Source organism: Falco biarmicus, chromosome 5 (genome assembly GCF_023638135.1).
Source record: "Falco biarmicus isolate bFalBia1 chromosome 5, bFalBia1.pri, whole genome shotgun sequence".
NCBI classification, from domain to species: Eukaryota; Metazoa; Chordata; class Aves; order Falconiformes; family Falconidae; genus Falco; species Falco biarmicus.
The window spans coordinates 22,124,146-22,148,569 of NC_079292.1; the positions used below are offsets into that span (position 1 = coordinate 22,124,146).

At 47.0% G+C, this 24,424-nt stretch overlaps 1 protein-coding gene across 1 annotated transcript in view; it reads right to left on the reverse strand.

The window, feature by feature from the left end:
* Nucleotides 1–313: 313 nt before the first annotated feature.
* The window catches only part of LOC130149750 (collagen alpha-1(VII) chain-like), a 116,274-nt gene continuing 92,163 nt past the window's right edge, over nt 314–24,424 (reverse strand). The window contains exons 77-89 of the mRNA XM_056339721.1: nt 18,089–18,169; nt 16,868–16,921; nt 16,455–16,508; nt 15,549–15,611; nt 15,058–15,120; nt 13,486–13,602; nt 10,793–10,870; nt 9,513–9,566; nt 8,096–8,144; nt 4,531–4,695; nt 1,602–1,673; nt 800–970; nt 314–378 (exon numbers count right to left, since the gene is read on the reverse strand). Coding sequence (XP_056195696.1) covers nt 314–378; nt 800–970; nt 1,602–1,673; nt 4,531–4,695; nt 8,096–8,144; nt 9,513–9,566; nt 10,793–10,870; nt 13,486–13,602; nt 15,058–15,120; nt 15,549–15,611; nt 16,455–16,508; nt 16,868–16,921; nt 18,089–18,169 — 1,086 coding nt within the window. The remainder of the gene's footprint in view (nt 379–799; nt 971–1,601; nt 1,674–4,530; nt 4,696–8,095; nt 8,145–9,512; nt 9,567–10,792; nt 10,871–13,485; nt 13,603–15,057; nt 15,121–15,548; nt 15,612–16,454; nt 16,509–16,867; nt 16,922–18,088; nt 18,170–24,424) is intronic.

Here is a 24,424-nt window from a genome sequence, read left to right on the forward strand (position 1 = left end):
GTGGAGAATCATTTCTCCTGATGCCCAGAGAGATTGTCTCCAGACAGAAGGAAGTCTGAGAGAGGAGCATCTTTCTAGGAAGGCTGGTTTCAGCCACTGCTCATGTACTGCTTGGCAGTAGGGGCTGGCAGGAACACATTTCCCCTGTGGTGAGCTACCACATGCCTGGTGATGAGGAAGAGCAATGCAGGCTGACCCCACCAACACTAGATCTGGCAAGGGGAGCCCATCTGGGCTTCCAGGAGTGAGTTTTCCCCTTTGAACCCCTGGATGAGGTGCTACTTCAATGCAGGGATGTTTGGGACTGCCCAGATTAGGGCAGCTCCACCAGCTTCAGGCTCTGCCTGGAGTCCTTGATGGCTGGAGATGCCAGAGGTGCTTGGATGAAGCAGTTGAGGGTTCAGAGGGCACTAGGCCCTGAAATCCTGCAAACCTCAGCTCTCAGAAGACACAAGGTGACTGAGTTTGAGGAGTGCAAAGTATCAGAACCCAGTGCTGATGCCCAGGTGGACACGTCTCATCACCCACAAGTCCACCCACATCCCATCAGTGGATGTGGCCTGAGGGATGAGATGTCCAGGAGCTCCTAGGAGGGGCTGGAGGGGACCAAAGTGAGCTGGGAGTGGGAGGGGAATGAGACCTTGCAAACTAGAGGCACTCCTCCAAGTCCTTTCTTGGTTCTGGTGGGGCACCATAAGGCAATGTGCCACCGTAGGCACGTGGTGGATAGGTTTTCCTGTTTTGACCTCACTCCTGGCTGGAGGAAGAGGAGGGCTGGAGGGCTCAGGAGCTGCCTTACCTGCTGAGGTTTTGCACTGCCGCTCACATTTCCACTTGGTTTCAAAGCGGTTGCTGTTTCCTCGGCATCCCCCAAAGATGAAGGGTCGGCAGGTGTCTGCCTCTGCATGGTAATACCAGAGCAGGGCATAGTGCTGGCAGGAACCCTCGTCCATTGGCTGCAGGCAAGGGGCTGCAGGGAAACACCCCCAAACCCCCACTCATGTGTTGGACCCGGGTGGGAAAAGGCCACATTCTGCCACCCCCATCCCTCCCTGCACAAATAAGTGGGGCTGGTCCAGGGACCCCCCACTGCCCCACAGTCACCACTTTACCACACAGTAATGGGGTTGGCAGAGCAAAGCAGGCAGCAAGGACCAAGGCAGGGCATCTGGCAGTGTATTTCCATAGTGGGATGAGCATGAGGCTCCTTGTTGCTCCATGGCACTGTCTGCCCCTGTGGTGCCCATCTTAGTGGTCTCTGATGTTTTGCAAGAGGGTGATTAACCCCTGGGTCCTTGGGGGGTCTTTGCAGGTGTGGTTGCAGTCGGGGTGTTGCCTGGGGAACTCTCACTGTGCATTTTGCTGGTGGGGCTGGACCACACTGGACTGGGTGAAAACACCCTCCGGTTTGTTCACTGCCAGCTATACACCTTGGGGCAAAACCAGCTGCTTTTAAGTCAAACCCAAAACCGAGTTCTGAGTCTCTGTTTGCTGGCACGTGTAACTCCTTCAGTGCCATGTCCCCCTGATCTCAGTGCCAAAAAGCACTTCCCACCCAAGAAGTGACTTCACTAAATGTCACTTAATTCAGTGCATTTCACCTGGTAATTGGCTGTGGGCTTCTCGGCGCTTGTGCTGAGAGGGACCCGTTATCTGCTGTGCCTGGGGAGCTGCTGGGGAAGCAAATGGAAATCACACATAACGAGGGCATGCAAACAAATTACCCACCTTTTAAATATAGATCATTGGAGCCTTACATGGCTTTCCGCTGGCTAACAAGTTCTCTTAATAAATGTCACAGAGCAATTGGCAAGGGGAGGGAGAAACCGGCAGCAATAAAATTCTTAATGGTGTTAAACAACTCAGTCAGAAAGGTTGGGTGTTAGTCAGAGAAAATGGAAGTATTTGTGGTTGTTTGCAGGAGATAAATGTCAGGCTGGAGTTTTGTAAATCTGCGAGCTTTGAAAAGCCAGGAGCGATTGTAATCTGGTAGTAATAACCCTCCAATTGCAGAATCCTGTTAACATTTAGGGCGCCTATCCACACTCATCGCTTATCAGAGCGATTTATGAGCCCTCCTGCCTCAGACCTGGGCTGTAATGGGATTGTTGGCTGGCGACGGCTGCAGCTGCGATTCAATAACATGTGGTGTGCCCCATCGATCTGAAACCACACAGATCCCAAATGCTGCCTTGATATAAAGTGAGTTTAAATCCAGATGGATGATGTCTTTGACATACACCACAAACATCAGGAGAGTGCGGGGGGGCGGGCAGGAGGAAGGTGGGGTGCAGTTCTAAGCTTAGCTGGGTTTGGGGGATTTGTTTGGTCCTTAGCAGATTACATGGGGGGAAAAATGGAGGTCATCATCAATGAGTTTGACTTAAAACTCTTCCCAAAGCTCTGGGAAAGGGCCATCATGGGTAATAAAGGTCAATACACATAAACTGTAGGTTAACATCTTGTTTTGGGCTGTAAAAGTATGTAACATTGGGGTGTCTTGCTCTGTATGAAAGTGTAACGTGATTTTATTTTTTTAAAATTATTTTTAGAGTAGAAGTAATGGTTGGTCAATACATGTACTGACTGGCCAGCTGGTGAGCTGACTAGCCAGCTTTTGTGCTGATGAGCCACTCAGATGCCACACGGCCAGCGCAGAGAGCTTTGCCCTGTACGTGTTGGAGGGCCAGAGTTTGTGCAGAACCATTGCAGGGGCACAGGACGTTGCATTTTAGATGGTTCCCTTCTACTGATAGGCATCCGGCTCTGTGAGTACCTGCTTTGAGACAGAGCACTGGTGCCATCCACCTGCCTGGGTCAATGGCAGTTCCACTCATGCTACCCAGCCCTCCTCCTGGTGACAAAATCTGAGCAGCCACATACTAATTTCTGACTTGCTGAATTGCAAGAAATTGTCTGGACTCTCTTTTTGAGTCTGCCGTGTCTTGCAGTGTGTTTGGATTTTGGATTTTGAGCACCAAGTGCAGAAAGCCCTCCACAACCAGGCCTATAATCTCCTATTCCCCGCCCCACCAGCACTCTGCATCATATTTTCACTCTGTTTCTCCTATAAATCAACACTCAAAGCCCTGTTGAGGAGGTCAGAGGGTCCATGGGAGGCTGTGGCATGAATTTGAAGATGTGATGGACCTGGAGGAGGGCAGCTGATGTGGGTCCCTCTGCATGAAGGTCATTTCAGGTTACTGCTAAAATTTAAGGCAGTTACCCAGACACCACTCAAGTCAGTCATGTCAAAGGCTGCTTATTGCTTCCTTCAGCATCCCAGGGGACAGGGAGACCCATAGGACCTGGAAAAAGCACTCAACTTCCACTATCCCATGAGTACAGGAGAAAGAGGATATCTGACTGGTAGCTCTTCTGTGCCAAAGGAACTGGATTGATTATCAGGTCTGCACGAAGCTGAGCCAAGCACTCCCTCACTGTAATGCTCACTACAGTGGTTCATGGTCAGAAGAAAGGGTAGATGACCTGAAATGCAGCCAAAACTGCCCCATACTGTCCTCTCCCTGGAAAGATGACCATTCTCAGCCAGGCACTAATGGATTTACATGTATCCATCAGGTTCATCTCCTGGGCTTTTCCATCAGGACACTGTGTCCCACTGCATCCCAAGGTGGTCATGGTGCCTCCTGAGGAACTACCCCATCAGCTGTGCCTACAGAGTGGGCCATGAACCTCTCTCCACCCCATGGGCAAGTAGCAGGACTTAGTTCACCTTCCTGTGGCTCAGCAGCCTTCATCCCCAAAATGATGGCTGCACCTCAGCTGCCTGGTGCTGCTCAGGATCCTACTGGGAGCTTGATAATACCTAAAAGTGTGTCCAGTCTTGAATCATGTTGTTGCCCTGTCCCATTGCCTGGTGTAGAGGGAGATGCAGTGTGAGGAGATGCCACTCACTGGTGTTCATGTACAGCAGGGCTGTATTTCATATGTCTTCAGGGCAGGACCTTGGCCCTTCTCTCTCCCCCTCTCTCTTAGGCACCACAAAGGGACAGAAATAGAATTGGTTGTTTTTTCTGTTAGCTATAATCAGTAGTTTTACCCATTAAAGGGTTCATGAGGCCCTGGGCAGAAATAGTCTGTTATAGTTTGGATGTTTGGTCTCAGAGATGTAATTTCTGGCTGGTACGAAGTTTCACTAGAAGTTGCAAAGGACGTGGAGGGGAAAGAGGAGACAAAATAAGCCTGAAACAGCTGCCATCTTCCAGCCTTTCAAAATGCATCCTTTTGGAAGTGGTGATCATCACTGAGGCCATGCGTATTTGGCTTTTTCCTCACCCATCACCCCTTCCAGGGGCATCAGCTTACCTCATCTCCAAGCCACAGATCAGCCCTTCTCAGCACCAGGGCACCACAGCATGGGAGCTCTCAATGGAAATCCCATCACTGCCTTATTTCTGCCCAGCCCCAGGGAACAGGATTTAGCACTGGGTTCATGGAGTGCTCCAGAAGATACCAGTTGCCATGGTTGGAAGGAAGGAAAGCATGTAGCCACGCAGCTGCACTTACCTGCAATAAGTGAAGTTGGCTCCATGAAGGGCTTCACTGAAGCCAATGTGGTCATGCTCTGAGTTTTATTAAGCATTTCTTCTTGGCTTTCACCATCTTTTCTGGTGTGTTCCTGAGGCTGAAAATACCCTTGGAGCTGCCTGTTGATTTCAGCTGCCGCCAGACCTGCGGATTTAATTGCTGGGTCAGTGAGGATGAAATCTGGTCCCACAGTTTGAAAGCGACCATGCTTTGGTAAATGGTTGTAGCTCAACAAAATTACTGCCATTGAACAACACAGTGTAGGAGACAAGTCACAACACAGTGTTTCATTGGGCAAAGCCTACAGACCACTGGGGTACATGGTCAAGGTAGGAAACCTGTTTTCAAATCACATATACACATATAGAGAAGGGAAAGCAATTAAGGAGAGATTGTACCATCTACTGGCTTCTCAAGGAAGGGAGCAGGGGATATGCTAAACTTATTCAGAATAAAAGCTGGTTTTGAGGAAGTGGTTCCCAAGAAGTGTGCTGGGCATTCATGGGACCTCCATGACTGCATGGACATGTTTCCAGTGTCAGTTGGGATGGAGTCATAATCAAAACTACATGGATAATTAAATGCTGCTGGATCAGCATCTCCATAGGATAGGTCACCGGAGGTGCTAAGCACTGCCAGTCTTCACCGGTAAGACTTGTTAACTAAAAGGTTGCGAATCCACAAAAGGAGTTAGTTAAGTTATGCATGTCCAGCTGTGTTTGGATGTGTTTGAGGCCGTGGCTCCAACATCCTTCATACTGGGCATGCCTTGAGGGACAAGCATGATCTGGACCAGGTTAGCAAGCATGTTAGCAAAGAAGATATTTTAAGAGTTCTGGTTTTATGACGGATGTACAGAGTTTGCAGGTAGAGGACAGTAGATCTAGTAGAGCCTGGCTGTGCAAAACCCAGAAACCTGTTCTGAAGCAATGTGGACCTGCAGACTGAATCCATTCCAGATTAATGCTCTGTGGTGCATCCACTGTGGTTTTGATCCAGCTTTTCTTTCCTTTGCTAACTTAATTCTAAATGATGGTCTGAGTATGAGGGATGGAGAGGACCACATGCTCCTGGCTGAAGGATTGACCACCCAGATAACAGGCAAAGGTCCTTGTGTAACACCGGAGTCATGAAGGCAAAACAATTCAGCAAGGGTTGTCCTTTGCAGGAGCATGTAGGCTGCTCTGTCCAAGATCATTCACAGTGCAGGATTAATTTTCTCTGATTTATTTACATTACATAAGCAAATGGAGCCTTGGGGCAAGGGCAGGATTCCAGGTACAGAGCCATGGATAGACATCAGGGAGAGATGTTCTCTACCCTGACAGATCTGCTTTCTAAACACAGAGCAGGAGGAGAAACAGAGCCTGGAAACGACTATCTCATGTCTAGTGTAATCTGGAATATCCCACACCAAGAGAGTTCCCAGCTACTCCAGGCACCTGTGTCTGTACTGGTTTCTTACATCCAGGGCAAGGATGCTGCTTCTTGACCCACCTCTCTGTTTGGATAGTCCTTGCTTTGTAGAATGCTCTACTTTCATCACTATGAAACAATGTTTTATGAAGGCTAAAAAAATTAATAAATCATATAATGTTAAAAGTTATGAAGGAAAAATTAAAGCAAATCCATTCCTGGAGAACATGAGTTCACTGCAAATTAGTTAAGCTCTGAAGTTCCTCCTTTGTCTATTCCTGTTTAAAACATTAAAACCAAGCTGTGATGAGGGACCCTTTCCAGGTCTAATGACGGCCTTGAAATGTAGTAGGAAACATTCAGGTTAGATGGGATGTCCCAGGGTAACTGAGACATCAAAGCTGTGTTGATGGACATGACACAGACCTTCAAGACACCTGTGCCCATAGAGAGGATCCAGCAGGCTATGTAATCCAGTTTATATATGGGCAACTAGATCAACACCCAGGCATGAGGATCAGATCCCAAGCTGGAAGATTTCCTCTAAGTGCTTCCATGTGAGCTAAGTGTCTTTAAAACCTACTATGGCCAGATGAGACCCATAAACTGGTTCAGCATCTTCTGTGGAAAAATGAGACCCTGCGTCACTTGCCCACATGGAGGAACCAAGGCCTCCCTGAAGCACAGAGGATGAGCCCCTGCCTGAACATGGGGAGTCTACCCTGAGGTTGACAGATTGGCTGTCCAGACTCTGTAGACCATACAGATTAGAGCTCCACACCAGGAACTTAAAAGATGAACAGACACCTGCACTGTAAGCACCTCACTGGAGCTTATCATGTTGATTGGGATGGTGGAGCAACAGGATCTGTTTTGTGGGCAGGGAGAGGTGTTCCTGTGAGTGCAGCTTTTAAAGCTGGGTGTCAGGAACAGCTTTGATTCTGTCTTGCAGTAGTGGGTGGAAGCAGAAAACCTCTTGGTGACCCTCTCAACCCTGTTTTCTCATATTCCTCTCAAGGAATGCCGCCCCCCCATATAGAGCCAGGGTCTAAAAGCAGTTGGTGATCCAGGGTCATTTTCTGCACTGGATCACAGATAAAAGGACTTATTTTTAACAACATCTTTTCACTTGCAGTTTCAGGATGTTTTGGGGCAAGGAGAACATCTTTTACCCTACTGCATGAATTCACGTGCATTTCTATGTAGGTATTGGCAGCCTTGTCCCTTTCCATAAGCATCCTTCCCAACTCATCCCCACAATCTGCAAACATAAGACAGACAGGGCGTAGTTTGTTTGCTACTTCTTTTTTCCCTGTAAGATTTTTCCACAAAATCAATTTTACAGGCAGTACATGCTCTCATGAACTATTTTCCACCCTTTTTTCCCCCCTCTTCAAAGCCTTCAAGTGCCCCCTAACATCTCTAGGCAGAAACGAGTGCAACTCCAGCTTAATGGATGAAGCATCTTGGCAAGTGATGGTGACCCCAAGTCCTCCTTGGCCATAGGCAGACCCCATGGAATAAGGCAGGAGTGGGGCAGCTGTTTGCTGGCCCTCAAGTAGCTGGACCTCTCCAGGGCAAGGAAAGCAAGGTCCTGAAAGCCTGACAGCCTTGTGATGCTGGGATCCTGGGGTAAAAACACTCCCAAATGTGGGTAGGTTTTGTTACTGTTGTGGCACTGGTTGGCAGTTATTCAGCACTGGAGAGGAGAGGTCTGTGTGTCAAGAGTGCCACAAAGTAGACAGTAATGAAAAGGTTGTTATTAGGAAAAATGCAGCTCCAAACTTTCCGCTGTGACCCAGTGCCTTTCACAAATCAGCAGGGAAATGGAGATGACCAGGGAGGGAAGCTTTGCTGACAAAACCACAGGGGAAGAAATGTGAAGACAGGAGGTTTAAAGGGAAAAAATTAAGAGTTTGAGTAGCAGGTCAGGACTATGGCAGAGACCTTGTGGTCCAGAAGCCCGCACTTGTCTCTGAGCGTGGAGAGGCAATGAGTCTCCACTTGCTGCTAATGGGGTGCTATTTGCTCTGCTGAGCCAGCATGTGCCGGCACTCAAATTGCTCCAATTTAGTTGCTGACAGATGTCAGAATGGTGGCCCTGAGCATGGCTTGCCAGCAAACTTACCGCATCTGCCTCTCATTTCACTCCTGACCACCTCCTTCACCTCCTCCTCCTGTGCCATGGGGGAAAAGCAGAGGTTAGCAGTGCTTTTCTACCTGGCACCATCTCCCTCCACTCTGTGCCCTGTCTCAAAACTGATTGCCCCACCAGAGGTGGCCTCTGGTGAAACCACCTCAGCTTAGGTATGGCTGAGATCAGAGACATACACGTGGTGTCATAGGGACCTCAGTTCAAGATTTGTGGCTCATCAGGGAAATGATTCCCTTTGCAAAGTCATGGCCATCCTGTAGCCAGCTTCTCTTGCCATGAGGAGCTGGGATCCCCAGCCCAGTGTGAGGACCATGCACAATTCAAGCCTGGGTCAGCTTTCCAAGGAGTCTCCCCAACCCTTTTGGCACTGTCCCTGAGGCCATGGTCTCTCAGATGTCCCTTATCTCTGAGAAGCTTCATCAAGCCACCTGCATCCATGCAAAAGGGCTACTCAAATTATACTACAGGCTTGACACATCAAAATGGGCTGTAGCACTAGGTTTAGATGAGATGTAGCGGCACCTCATTTTGTTCTCTGCCTCTTTACCAACTAATGCCATTCCCCACAGAGCAAAACATCTGGTCTCATGGACTTTGGGTCTATACTTCACCCCTGGGCCAACCAACTGCCACTGTTTCAGCTAAGCATCTTCCATGTGTGTTGGCTGTGTCCCTCCTGCACTTCACACGGTCACCACCTCTCATCCTTTGTAGGGATGACAAATTTTGGGGCACTTTCTACCTAGGGAGCTGGGCTCTTCAGCAGCCCACACACAGGGCACCCTTGCCCATAACACCTATGCTATAACTAATCCTGCCTGGCCTCCACACACTGGAAAGATGAAAGTACCATGTTGTATCAGTCAAGTGCCATAAAAGACATTCGCTCAGGCAACACGGTGGAGATTCCAATGTTAGGGGAGCTGCAACAGCGATTTTGCCCTGACCCATGTGGGTCAACCACTCCTTCAGGATTTATAAACTCAGAGCAGCAGCTTTTGCAGCAATGTCAGCTCCCTAACCACTTTAAAAATGGGGCACTTTTCTCTCTCCTGCTCTTCCTTTGTATTTGATCAGCCTTGAGGCACTGGCACTTATCTGCCAAGCAGGTATTTTAAGCATCATGGGGAGGAAGGGAGAGAAGAAATGTGCCTCGGGCTCTGGGTCATTGTTTGGGCTTGGCATCCTACAGGCCAGCACTGTTCCCACCCCAGCCTGTGCACGTCTGATGTCTCTGGGTAATGACCAGCACTCTCATTTCCCAGATAGTCTCTGAATTCATCTGTTTCTCAGAATTTCCCTCCTCCCCTATACCTCTGAGGGGAAGTTTACCCTATTTTCTCTATTCAGCTCTGTGTAATAGGATGTGATCTTGGGCTAAAGTACTCACAGAAAGACCAGGATCTCCCTTTTCTCCTTTCTGGCCAGCTGGACCATTTTCACCCTGTTAAAAACACTTAAGTCATTACAAAAGCTCAGTAGATTGACCATTAAATGCTCCAAGAATAAGTGTGCCTTAGAGAGGAAAAGATACATTAGGAAAGGACATGGGGGAAAAGGCTCACGTGTTCTCTTATAAATTTTAGGGTTATCTGTGAGTAGCTCACTGAGCAGAAAGGAACGGACTAGTCCATGTGCAAGGAAGCAAGAACAAAAGTGTGTATCGCAGAGCTGCATGCAGGCTCCCAGATTTTCTGGGATTTCTGCTCTATCCAAGCAATAAGGATGTTAACAATTACAGTTTAAGTCAGGTTTCTTTGGAACTTGTAAGGGACCACAAAATCTGAGGTGGAGGCGTGAAGAGGATCTGGACTCCAGAGAACCTCTGGGAACCAGACCAGGCAGAAGATTGCAACTGGGACTGTAATCCCAGTGCTGAAAAGATGGAACAGGGAGATACCGAGGTTTGGCAACAGGGCTTTCTGCCTACTAGGAGAAAATACCTTGAACAATTTTCCGCTCAGAACTGGTGAAAACTGGACTTGTCAATTAAAAATACGAAAAAATATTGAAGGAAAAGGAGCACAGGAAGAATGATCTAAATTAAAGCTGTGATAGCAATTTTTCTCAATCCATGCTCACTTACAGAGACTGGAGCACAAGAAGAAATCACATTACCCTCCACCAACACATGGAGCTAATGCAATGCTACCTCCTGATGTAAAAATGCCCTTGAGTCAGTGTTGGCAGCACCCACAACGTGTAGTGACTGACCCTGCACATGGGTTGCAGGTTGAGATCTTGAGATTAAGCTCTTGTTTATATCCTCTGATGTACATTCAAAGGCTGAGCATTGCCCCTCTGTACTGAAGTACTGCACTGAATACTGTTTTACTCCTGGTCTGCCATGGCAAGCACAGCTGAGGATATGCTGGCACAAAATATGGTGTTTTCCCAAAGAAGTCTTACACAAAACAACAGGGCTCACAGCGGCTGTCCCAGCTGGAGATACCTTCAGGTAGAAGTGTAGGCAGTATTACCCATGTCCAATGTCTGGTGCTTGGGAGTAAAATGCTTTCTGGGCTTATTGTTGTTGCAAAATTTGGAGAGCCAAGAGATGCAACCTAGAGAGCAGCTTGGGTTCATCCAGCCCCAATGCAGAGCTCTGCACTGCTGCAGGGTGGTGAGGAACCTCACCGGGAGATGAGGCTGGCTCATCCCCATACTGACCATTTCTCCTTTTTGCCCGTCCATGCCCGGGGATCCTCTGAGGCAGAGCTGAGGCCTCCCTCTTCTCCCTCGTGGACCCTAGAGAAGAAAAGGAGAGCTCAGTTAGCAATGCCTGGGCACCGTCCAGAGATAACCCACACCACTGGTTGGGGTTTTTACGTTAAAGCCCAACCTAGGCATCAGGAGAAGATACTCAGGGCCCTCTGGATCTCAGATGATCCACAGAGAGATCAGATGTGATGCATCAGGGCCTTGGGCTCTGTCCCCTCTGCCCTGGGCAACCACAAGGCATTTCCTATGGTATGCAGAAAGGATGGATGCTGCAGGAACAGAGGGCAGTTTTCTCTCTCTGACTGTCTGTCCTGGCACTAGTTTGAGAAATGGAGTCTCAGCAGGAGGAGAAGGACTTACAGGTGGAGATAATACCCTCCCATGTTAGAAAAGAGGGTGGCCTCGCTGCTGCAGTTCAGACCCAGGGGCTTTCTCTTAATTTAGAGAAAAGACAAGTAGTAGTGTGGGTGTAGAAAGTGGCATCTCACAGTCTCTTTAATCAGTGTCCAAACGAAAGCCATTTATTATCTCATACACAGCTTTCTAAGTGTGCCGTGCTTGTAACTGCTAATAACAAAACTTCCAGCCCTTTTAAACATACATGAGGGGATCTCGTACTTTCGGCTCCTTCCTCCCTTCTGTGATTCTTTTGATACATTTTTCATTGCAAGGTACAGCCTGGGGAGCAAGGTAAAGAAGAATAATGTTGCTGCTATGGTCTAAAGTTGTATCCAGTCCATTTTCTGTTGTTCTGGAAGGGTCTTTCTACACCTGTACCCCTTTAGGGGAAGGCTCTGGAGCCTTCTATAATCAGTTCTATAATCACCCTGTCAGTCCTGAAGCACTGAGTGGGATTCAGCCATAACAATAGGCTGCTGGACAATGCCAGAGGCCCAGAGCATCCTCTGTGCCCTTGTACCATGAAGCAGATTGCTCTAGGTCAAATCTTTATTTGGTGATGTCTCAGGACACCATACAGATGTTCAGTTTGACCATCAGTGCAACATGGACCTTGCTGCACCACCTGCATTTTCCCTTCCTTAATCACTTCTTTCCTAAGACTTAAAACCAATGTTGGCTATTTTTTGTTTTGTGGCTCCAAAGAGCAAGGTATAGGCTTGCCCAATATTTGATGCTCTTTTCTATATGGGGGGAAAACCAGGTTAAGAATCAATAAAGTCTACACAGGCACCTTTACACCACCCAAGTCAGAAGACCTGCAAGGGGCTCTAGGACAGGGACACCTTTGAGATCCAGGACAGCTGACCTAGTGAGGTTCAGACTCACTCAGACTTTCACACAAAATTGGGTCTGAATTGTCCCAAGTTCTACCCTCAAAATCCAAAGCAATTTCCACTGGTGTGCCTTTACCAGCACAGTCCTGAACTGTCAGATGCAGCTACATATCAGTTAAATTCTCCATGCTATTGAATGTGCTTCTGAGTTGGTGAAGCATAATCACTGGTGATTGGAATTTGGATTATTTGGCTGAAATAATTCAGCAGGGCATAAAAGATTAAAAGAAGAAAATCCTGCCAGAGTCTCTATCTCCTTTCCTTGCTTTCAAAGCAACAGCACACTCTAATTCCCGTTTAGCAGAAACTCAAGTATTTGACAAACCATGTGTGTATTTGTGTGCATGCAGTTGATACATACATATAGATATGTATACACACACACACACAAGGATTATATCCTTACACATACTTATATAGGGGTGCATCACCCAAGGGTGAAACACGGCACACCAAATATCTGCCAGACTCATAGGCTGGCAGGAGTTAAAACAGGACTATCCCTCAGAAGACTTATGGATAATAGTTGCATCTTTCAGGTAGTTACTCAACTCCAGCTTTCTTTTGTTCTTGGTTCTTTCATGTTAATTTACGTATTCTCTTGTCCAGGCCTGAAACTCAGCCAGTCCCACCTGCACAACTGAGAAAGGTATTTTCATTTCCAGTCCTCTTTCACTTGGAAGTTTCTTTGTTACTTAATGGATGGTGTCTAAGGGTGGGTGATTAGCATTAATCTCTAGCATCTTCCCTCTGCATTGTGTTGGCAGCAGCAAGACACTCTTCATTACCATAGAATCTGGAGGCAGCAGGTTCCTGCTCATAAACAGTATTAGCATGCCTCATTTACAAGTCCTTTTGTTACATTTCAGAAGGTACTCAGCATGTCTTGCATGCAAAACCACTTATTAACTATGGCCAGCAAACGGGGTCTGAAAGCCACCAGCTCCTTCCGAAACACTGGTGTTCTGCTCCCCAGATAATTAGCAACAGGAGGGGTGCACTTGATGCCCTGTTAACTTGACATTATCAGCTTTTCTTTCTTCACTGAGATGTCACATCTTACACTGTAGATAGGAAAAGAAGAGAGGAAAGGGGAAAAAAAATCCTCTGGTGATAAATGCACCAAGAGATGAAGTTGGCCAAGATCCCACAGAAAGACAACAGATCTTGTAGCCATCTCACTGCGGGAGACCTCAGGTGCCAGCTTGTAAGGGTGGTGAGAGGGTAGATGTATGTGTGTGTACATGGTGACATGTGGGGCCACATCTGGGGTGCTAAGTCACATGAGGATGTAAGGTACTGATCTCATCAGGGTTCAGGGGATGCTACAGGCCATTTGCTGCTCACCTGTGGCCCTGGTTCACCCTGTGGCCCTTGAGGTCCATCTGGTCCTGCAACTCCAGTCTTCCCAGGCCATCCCATTTGTCCTTTGAAGCCTCCCAAGCCAGGAACTCCCTTGGCCCCCTGAGAATCACCGACAGAGCAGTTCAAGCACAGGTAGTTTTAGAGATGGGCCAGTCAAACATTACCCGGGACTTTCATGGCATTGGCAGTAAGGGGAGACCATGTACATTCTACTTTGTCTGTTGTTGTGCTGTTGTTTAACAGAGCATCAGTAGGATGGTAGAGATCATTTCAACTTTGCTCTCCATCTTTACTTCTCCAGAAGGCACCTCACTGCTTGGTGACATGGATACCCCCTCTCTGGGGTGATGCCCAATAATTTCTAATGCCCAACTCTCCCTTCATATGAAAGTGGAGTCCTTTAGTCTGTAACTCCAGAAAAAACAGTGACTCCTGAGGAGGAGAACGGAAGTTACCAGGAGCTGGCCTATAAATTTCCTACTCGTGTTTCCTACTGCACTGTTGAGCTTTCTCCTGGAGCTGCTGTGAACAGAAAAGGCTTTCGTTAAACACAGCAGCAGGAAAGATCTTCAGTCAGCCCAATACCCAACCTTCATCAGGGGCTGAAAGCAGATGTTTGTGGGAGAGAAGAACAGGAGAGGAAGGGAATAGTATTTCCCCAGGAATAATTTCCCAGCCTCCAACCAGTTACAGCTCAGAGACTCAGTGAGCCAGAGATGTTGCTTGACAAGAGAAGAACCCATAGTGTTTGACACAGATGACCATCAGGGAATGAGGACCAGAAGAGTTGTCAATAAAAGCAACAAATTCTTTAAGAACCCAGATCAGCTGGAGACCAGATGGTGGGGCTGAATGTGAAAGGGCCTAAGGGTCTGGAAAACACCAAAAGACTTGATGGAGGAGGCTGCTGGGACTATTGTGGGTTTTTCTTTTCTTTCTTTCCTTTTTTTTTTTTTTTTTTCCAAAACAACTACTGCTTTAACTGAAACCCTATTTTTTCCCTCCATGGAAAGGTACAAATTTTAGACTTGTTCTTTTAGGGAAGAAAATGGAAAATTAAGCAATGCAGAGAAGGAAAATTGGTGGGGGATGGGGAGTGTTCAAGGTGGGGACTTGCTCTCAAGCTGAGAGCAGAGCCTGGGAGCAGGTCAATTTGGAGACCTCTCCCACTCCCATGCCCAACGTGCCCAGAAGCAACAGTGTTATTCACTTTTTCTGCCCCACAGCATCTCAGGCACCCTTTACCCTGGGCATGGTGGTGTTGAATAAACTCTGACAATTAATCCCACTTCAAGGGTTTGGATGGCTTTTCCACATCCTAAGCAGGCACCCGTCTGGGGTTTTGTACATCAAGCAGAGGGTGAATTTAAGGAGACCTCCCTCTTCTGCCCTTTCCAATTGCAGTCCCAGCCTTAATGCTCCAGACAGTTGACATTTGCCCAGTGAAAGGGTACCTATGATGTAGAAAGTGTATAATTTTGTTAACTTGATCTGATGGATGTGAAATTTATTCTTTTAGAAATGGCAGCTCGATGCAGTCTGGTGAGTACTAACCTTTTCTCCTTTCTCCCCAGGAATCCCCAAGGCACCATTGTCCCCCGATGCTCCTTGTTCACCCTGGAAGGAACCAAGATAAAATCATAGCCAATGCAGACTTGGCCAGGCTGCAATTGGCTGAATGAATTGGCTTTTCTTCAGATTACAATATTATTTACTGAGTGTGACCCAGCAAGGTGTCTCAGCCTGCACAGTGATGGTATTCAAGGAGATCGAAAGAATCTCATTAAAAAGCTCTTTTACTCAACACATGCAATAGTGCCTGTGGAGGATCAGAGCTGGGATGGATGAAGTTGAGTCAAGGGGTCCCCACCCCAGTGTCCAAGCATCTTCACCCAGATCTATGCTGGTTTATAGGAACAGATTCAGAATAATCCTGTTTGTACCATTTGAAAGAAATAAGCCTGTTGTAGAGGTGGATTTGCAGCATCTGTAAAGCTTTTTGTAAACCTCTTACTTGTAGGCAGATGCATGATTTAGATACTCACCTTTGGTCCATGTGGTCCATCTGATCCTGAGATCCCTGGTTTTCCAGGGCTGCCAATTTCTCCCTGTGGATGAAAAAGCAGTGAATGGCTGTAAGCACAAACAACCCCTAAAATACTGGGAAAACACACTTGAAGGGGGAACATGATGACACTCCTGGTAACAGAAAGCTTAAGTATGGGCAAAGTCTTACTTCAGATCAGTATAAATTTTAGACTGTTCTGACTCCAAGCCCACCTACGTGAAAGTAAGTGGGAAATTCACTGAACAGTAGTTCATTTACCCAATAGGCCAAGGCTGATGAAGGAAAATATTAATAACAACAACAGTAATAAGAACATATCCCATTGGCTCAGCTGTCAACAGACTCCCTTACTTCTCATCAAGCTTTTCAAAACCCTTCATAAAAAGACCGTTAACAGTCATTATCCCCGTTTATAGAGGAAGGACTAATGGTGTTGACAATTGGAGCAATGTGTCCAGCAGTAATTGTGAATTGAGTTCAGGCAGTTGCTTAGCCACAGACCAGGAGGGGATGTGGGCAGGGTGTGCTTTTTTTTTTTTACTCCAGTTTATCAAAAAATTCCCTGCAATATGTTGTTTTTTTTCCTGTGGGTGGGACAGGGAACAACCTTGTAGAAGATGGGTGACCATGACAGGGCTGCTAGCAAAGTGGGATGAAAAAAAAAAAAAAAAGGGAGGTCCTTAAAACCTCTCCATCCATGGCTCCCTGCTCTGCATGGCTATGTCCCCCTGTGCTGCAGCCTGCAGCCCCAGACTACCAAGAAGTACTTCTCCTGCCAGAGTTACGGTGGCTTCTTCATGTGTGATGCTATCCTGGGAATGAGTGGGAAACACTGCTGGAAATGAGGTGGCTAGAGCAGGATGGAAAGCTGGGCATAGCTCACCTTGATGCCTTTGGCTCCAGGAGCACCGATGCGTCCTGGAAGCCCTCGTAAGCCCTGAGGAGAAAGCAGATCACAGGTAGTGATGTTAAATCAAAGCGAGGGCAGGAGGGAAGAACTCTGCATGTGCACAGGGTTAACCCCAATGCAGTGCTGCAAGCTCTTCCCTTGCTTGCAGCATCCTTCGCTATTGGCCTCCCTGCAGCCGGGAGCCTGGGCTCTCTTCTCTGCTTGTTGCAACCTCTGTTTCACAGAATCATGGAATGGTTGAGGTTGGAAGGGAGCTCTGGAGGACTTCTTGTCCAACTCCTCTGCTCAAGTACAGCCATCTAAAGCTGGTTGACCAGGACCATGTTCAGACAGCTTTTGAGTATCTCCAAGAATGGAGACTTCACAGGATCTTGCCCATCTCCTACCTTTGTTCCTTTCTGCCCAATGTCACCAGTGGTCCCAGGATCACCTTTTCCTCCCTACATGAAAAAAGAAAAACATATCAAGTACAGACTGAAAGGTAAAAAATACAGCCCTGGTGATAGCATCACCTTGCATTTATATTGTGGTTTTAATCATCAGAGGCTCCTTGAAAACTTGAAGATCACGGTCACCTTGATGCTAGAAATGCAGCCAGCTCTGGGGTGGGACAGGGAACAACCTTGCAGAAGATGGGTGACCGTGACACGGCTGCTAGCGAAGTGGGATGAAGTGCTGTGATGAGTTACCACAGGGTCTGTAGCATATGCTGGGCAACGTTTGGAAAATGACCCTTGTGGACCTCTGTTGGAGTAGATGTTATTGAGGTTTGGGAGCTAATGGAGTGGCAACAGTCACAAGGACCTGCACTGTGGCAATGTTGGATGGTCTCCCTCAGCTTTTTTGTTGGTCACTGCCCCTGGAAAATGAGTTTGTTGTTCAAAGTCTGGATCCTTCAGGCACTAGCTGAACGATCTAGAGGATGTTCATGAAGTTCAGCGAGGTCTTTCTTCCCTCCTCCCTCCCACAATCTTCTACTGTTTGGTTTTTTTCCTCTCATGGGAGAACAAAAAAGAAAAACCACAGATTTCAGCTTGTTTCTGGAAAGTAAAGGGAAGACATGTTCCCACCGAGCATCAGTTTGAAGATGCATTTTCAGCAATAAGGGGCTGACATCCCATCCATGTGCAGAAGCTTATCTTGGGGCAAGGGAGGCATCCTGTAGTGACAGAGAACCAGCCTGTCCCAGGAAAGGGAGGTCCATAAGGGCTTTAGCAAATGATTGCTTTGTTCCCTGCTATCTCCATCAGACAGGTCAGCATTGAGAGAACTGGACTTGGTATGTGAAGGAACCTGAAATTTGGGCCTTGGTAAATAACAAAGGAAAACTCATGCTGAAAAACATGGGAAAACTTAGGATTCTGTTCTTAGTGACACGGACAGATTCTCTGCTGGCATCCAGAGAATCGCTTGTCCTAAAGATCAGGCCAGAATGTGCATTAGAGACTTCTCCAGGAGGTTTAGGGAGTGATTTCATCTTACCCTGAGCAAGAACCTAACTCCAGTAATGAGGCATGCAGGGTGTGTGAGGAGAAATGATCTTGGGGTCAAAAAAGGCACAGAGCCTCCTACTTGCCAGTCAAACCACATCCTTCCCTGTTACTCACTGGCTTCCCCTTCTGCCCCTGAAGACCTCTGTCACCTTTGGCTCCCTTGTTTCCGTTCTTCCCATTGAGACCTGCTGCACCCTGCCAAAGAAAAGAGAAAAATTAATTTCTGTGTCAGCTCTTGCAGGGAAGGTGGCTGAGGACAGTCATTAGGATCAAAACTCAATAGCAAGAGCCCAGGTTGCATGTTCCTGCAGTCTGAGGCTAGAAGCTACCCTAGGGCTAGCAATATGACCTGAAGCTGGGATTTAGCGCCCATTCCTCATGGGTTTGTAAGCCACTTACAAATGCAACCTGTGAGTTGATTTATTTATAATTACAGCTTGGGAAATAGAGGCATACAGCAGCTAAATAGTAGTCTTGGGCCAAGAAAATTTAGGTGGTGATGGCTGTGGTTGCAAACAGGAGCAAGGGCATTAAGCAGGTAGCATACACTGTGAGTGACTTAGAGGGATGCACAATCCTGGGCACTGCATCTGCAGTTTCAGACCCACCAGTCAAGGAAAGCAGTGCTGCGTGGTGACATTTGGTTTGATGAATGAGCAGATCCAGGCATGGGATTACGCACAACTGCAGTTCAGAGATCTCCCATTTGGAGAGCTGGGAGCCAAAGAGAGATTTTTATCCAGCCCAGACTTGTGGGTAGTGCTGGATTGAGTTGCTCCTCCAAGAAGATACCTTCTTGCCACACTTCAGAGGTTCTCAGCTTGTGGAGCCAACCTTGCAGCTCAGCTCAGCATGGGACATTGAAGCCACCTCCAGCACTGGGGCCTCTTTACATGGGGTCTCCCACTGTTTCGGTAGCAAACTAAAAGCTACTGGAAACAAATACCTGTGGGGTTTTTTTTTTTGTTTGTTTAGTGTTTTTTTGTTTTGTTTTGTTTTGTTTGTTTTTTGTTGGTTTTGTTGTTTTTTTCAAGGCTGTCATAGTCTACTCATCCATTCTGGCCAATTTTGATGGCAGTTTTCAGAACCTGGATGTGAGATTAAATAGGATTTATCCCCACTTGAGACACTGATTGCACAGGGCTCAGCTCACTTGGAGGAAAATTAATTGCCTGTTTAAGCAGAACAGGAGATGAACAAGTGGCATGTTATACTTGCAATTAATTTGCAGTGGGTTGTTGAAAGGAAACACATTTACTTAAAAAAAAAATTTAAAAAATCAGCTACCAGATTTGTATGCCAAGCAGACTCATCACCTCTCTAATTACTTCTCCTCTCTGTGATGAACAGACACTTCAAAAATGACCATGGTGACAAGCAAACATCCCAGAGACACATGGGTGGGATGGTGCTGCCCCTGAAGGTGGGTCAGATGGTGAGTACAGAGCCATTACATTTTACATTCCCAGATATAAAAATTCAGCTCCTCCTCTGGGAAACATGTGGCTTCTTCAAACCCCTCCCCAAGCCTCAGCACATTTTACATTTCAGAATAAGTATTTGAAAGCTGACCAGGTGCTCCTCCATGGCTCTGCAGATCATGCCTGGATCAGGTAAAGTTAACATTCTTCAAGCACTGCCTACACTATCAGGCACAAACATCTTGAGCAAGCTCTTTATTTAATAGTAGCTATTTATTGACACTATCAATATAAAGTTCCATCTGAGGAAGTAAATGGACCATAAAACCCCCAGCTAACTAGAGTTTCTCTGTTTGCTAAGACAAATTGCCTGCTTGGAGGGTAATAAACTTTTTGGTTTGATGGTTATATCTCAGAAGCCCAGGATACCTTCAAGAGCCTGGTGTTTTTAAGATAGCTTTGAACTGGGTGCAGATCCATCTGGCCAGGGTTTTATACACCTGTATCCAAGGAGATCGGCTAAAAAGCTTGAACTTGAGCACTGCCTGATCCTGAAGGAACCTGGCACTAGTTAGAGATTTCTCAGTCAGCTTTAGTATTTCTCTTAGTTGTCCTTAGTGGCTCCTGTGTCAAGGAGAGACCTTTCCTTGTTTCCCTGTGCTTCCCCACCTGCCTGTATCCAACTCTATTCTGTTTGCCTGAGATCATGAGATGCTTCTTGCCTGCTCTTGACGTGAAAGGAGTCCAAGTGGCTTTAGGAAGACTTAATATGTGCTGGTAGGCTGAAAGGTATCAGGGTCTAAGCGAGGGGTCCTCAAACTACAGCCCACGGGCTGGATACGGCCCCCCAGGGTCCTGAATCCGGCCCCCCGTATTTACAGACACACACCCCTGAAACCAAGCAGCCACAGATGGCTGCCTGCCACCTCATCCGCGCACCAGCCCCCTGGTTAAAAAGTCTGAGGACCCCTGGTCTAAGCCATGCTACTTGGTCCAGTAAACATGAGCAAGTTTTTGATCTGGGTCTTATCTTACCATAGGTGGACTCCTACACATCATGTGCTGAAGAGGCTTTGTCATATGGACTAGAAAGTTTAGAACAAGTCTGGGACATGAAGGGGAAGCAGGTCAGAAAGCTGATGCTTTTCAAGGCCATCTGCACCCAGGAGAAGAAAAAGATGGCATAGGAGGAAAAACCAAAACAAAACAAATAAAAAGAAAGAGGGGAAGAAGAAAACATTTGAGCACTAGGCAAGGGAAAGAAGCTGAATGGAAATTTGTTCCCTTAGATTTACATTCCGTGTTCTGCCAGGCAAATAAAGGCTGGGCAATAAAAGCTAGTACAATGGCAATTTAAAGGCAATTACTGGTGGAGTACTGGAAATGGCTCTTGCTATTTGGTTCTGTTATTAAAGTGTTGCTGGAACAAGCTTCATTTAACTGCAAAGACACCAGGTACTACGAAGGCATGGCAATGCAGGGGCTTAGTCATAAGTCCTGAGTGCTGGCTGTGACGCAAAAACATTTTTGAGAGCTGAGGATCTTTGCTTCCAGGCACAAATTCCGGTGAAGCTTTGGGCTGAAGCCAGGGAGAAGTCTGCCTTGTCTCCAGGCTCATCATTTCCACTCCGATGAACGAGCTGGGGAATTAGCTGGGTTACCCTGGGAAAGTGTGAAACCCAGCAGTAGGAACGTTGCCCCAGTGGTGTGCCCTGAAAGGAACAATCTGCTTGAAGACACACAGCAAAGGGCTAATGCATTTCCAAACCATGGTGTAGGCTGCAACCTCTGCTACAAGGCTTTCGACCTCGTGGGCTTCAGTGTTCAATATTTGATGGGATGATGCATATGAAGTAGCTGGGACTCTCAACCTCAGAGTTTCATCTGTGTTTTTTTCCCTTCCCTGCTGAATCTTTTGTCTAGACTGTCCTGCCCACAATTATTTGCTGCAGTCCTGAGCATCCTCCCTGAAAAATTCTTTCTTGATGTTGGAGCTGCTACTGGTCCTCACAGCTGTGATGAGCATTTGTTCTCAGGCACTGCATCACAGAGATGGGTCAGTCTGATACCCTGCTGCAAAGACTCTAAGGTATTCTGGGTAGTCTTCCACCTGTGGCCAAAAGATCTGGCTGAGTAACTTCTCTTTGACCAGCCTGGACTCATCAGAAGTGTTCAGGACACCTCAAGACACACCCCCAGGGAAAAAAACTTCTTAGGAGATGGCTTTTTCCACTCTGAGTGTCCAGGGGAGCCTGTTGTCAAGCCCAGGGCAGACCCCCACACCTCACCTTTCCTCTCCTCTGGCTTGAAATGGTACACTGCTCAGCAGGCAGGAGAATTGGGATGTCATACAGGTTCACCTAAGTCCCCATGCAGCTGACGAGCGAGGTAGGGCTTTCTCGTCAGTACCTCTTCAGAGCTGTCTACCTACCACTGTTATCAATGTCTACAAACATCTTAAGGGCAAGTGCCAAGAGGATGGGGCCAGGCTCTTTTCAGGGGTGCCCAGCGACATGACAAGGGGCAACGGGCACAAACTGCAGCACAGGGAGCTCCACCTGAATATGAGGGAGAACTTCTTTACTGTGAGGGTGACAGAGCATGGGACCAGGCTGCCCAGAGAGGCTGTGGGGTCTCCTTCTCTGGGGACATTAAAAACCCACCTGGACAAGACTCTGCAACCTGCTCTGGGAGAACCTGCTTTAGCGGGGAGTTGGACTAGGTGATCTCCAGAGGTTCCTTCCAAACTCTACCATTCTGTGATTCTGTGACCTATATCAAGAGCTCTTATGCTCTTAATGATATCTATAGTAAAGTCAAATTCCTGCTTACAACCATTCTCACACCTACCATACTCCAGGTTATAAGGCCTTGATTATCACTTAGCTTTCAGACCTTGCAGACTACTGTCTGGTTTTGACTGTAGCATTGTGCTGTGTAACGGTGACAAAAGAGTGTCCATTAGCCTTCCTGGGCTGTCCATATTTAGCATCTGATTGTTCCAGTGTTAACCAGAATCTTTTGACTTGCTCTCACTTTTTGCTTTGTCTTCAGGTGTGCAGTTTTGCTTTCATGTCTTGTGAAATCCACCACTCTCAGTGATTAGTGTGGACTGAAAAATCCTAGATTTCTCCCATCCATCCCCCCAGTCACATGCCGGTGGCTCTGCTCCAGCACAAGCTTTGGCAGATGTGCTCTGGCAAGCATTCAAGAATGAAGCATATCAGAAGTGGTTCTGAGTGCAAAATCAGAAGGTCCAAGGAGCTGATGGGTCTCCCACCATCCAGGCAAGCTGAACACCCTAGGAATAGGCACACGGCTGTGTGGATGGTGCTACCACACAGACCCTGGCTTCCTCAGTTAGAGGGCAAGGATCCACCGGCTGCTGGCCAAATATAGAGCTCAGCTCAGAAGAGGAGGTGAAGAAGCTTTTTGAGCTCCAACTTGTACACCTAGTGAGGAGGACTGCAAACCAGGATGGAGAGGGCCAAGAAACATCGGTAATCGTAGATCCTGGAAACCCAAAATGGCAAGAGAGGGGGACAGGGGTATTCATAATAGAGCTTTAGTGAGAATAATGGATTAATCTGCCAGTATGTTAATGCACAAAGCATGGGAAATACAGAAGAGGAGCTGGAAGCCTTGATACATGATCAAGATGATGACTTAATAAGCATAAGACAGAACGCAATATTAATATTAGAAGGGTGAAGCACGGCAGGAATATCAATGTAAAAGAACGCAGTACTTTTAGAGGATAAAGGAGGAGTAATATCAAGAATGCACCCATTGCCTTGAGGTCAGTTGTAAAGTCAACCAGATCCATTGAAATTCTCTGGGAAATGATTACAGGGAGAAGACACAAACGCTGTCAACTTGATTGGGAACTCCTATAGAATTCCAAATCAAAGAAAGTAAATGGATGAGACTTTTTACAAGCTGGTTAAATTATCCAGAGTGAATTCAGCAGGACAGAAAGGGATGAACAAATGTTTGCAACGAGTTGGCAGCAATTTGTGGATATGAAAGATGGAATTAGAGGGATCTGAGAATAAGAACTGCTAGCCATTACCTTTAAGACTTTGCATAGGACAGACTGGGTGTAGGTAGACTGGATCAAGTAGTGTCTGTCTTCAGGAAAAGGGGAGACAAGGACTTGGGGAGTGATACATAAGACAGCCTAGCCTAGCTCTTCAGAATAACTTGGGGGAAATAGTGAAGTATCTGTGAGCACTTAGAAGCTACAGTGAAACCTGTGTTTGTGAAGAACAAGTCACATCAGGGTGTTGTGTCCTAACACAGGTGTCTGAAATAGATGACGAGAATCATGCTCTAAGAGTACCCTAAAGCTGCCAGTAAAACAAGCCTGAGCATGCCTTGCTTGGATATGGAAAATGAACGTGGCAGACATCTAACCTGAGGTCAGATGAATTTCACCCAGGATGTCATATATCGTGGCCCTTCCAGCAAGGCCCCGGCCCCAATGTGACTTCTGCAATTTTAGAAACTTAATGAAGGACCAGACCCAAGCCCTATTATCTCAGCCTAGCTCCAAGCACAGCACAGATAATGCTAACCTGCACCAGCAGAATACCTAAATATTTCAAAGGAAAGATTACTTCTCTTTCTTCCAGTTTTGGTTGACAAGATATCACTTTCTGGTAGTTAACTGTGTAATGTGCTGATCCCGGTAAGTGCTAGTAGAAAATAGCACATCATCCAACCATGACTGGATAGTTGCTGGCCAGGATGAGTCCAGCTGTGCTTACTTTGCACTCAGCAGCCTCAGTAAATGCCTTTGCTTCACTTCTGCTGGTTGTCACCTATGGATTCAGGTGTTCATTACAAGGAAATTTAAAAAATGCACTCGATCCAATGCCTGTGCGTAGGGATCCCAGATGCTGAGATCTTAGAGCATGTTGCAGCCTCATCGCTTTGGCAAAGCGCTCAGAAGGCTGTTTTTAATGAGGCAGGGGTTGAAATACTTAACTGAATGATGGCCTTTTTCTCAGTGAGCAATTACCAGTCT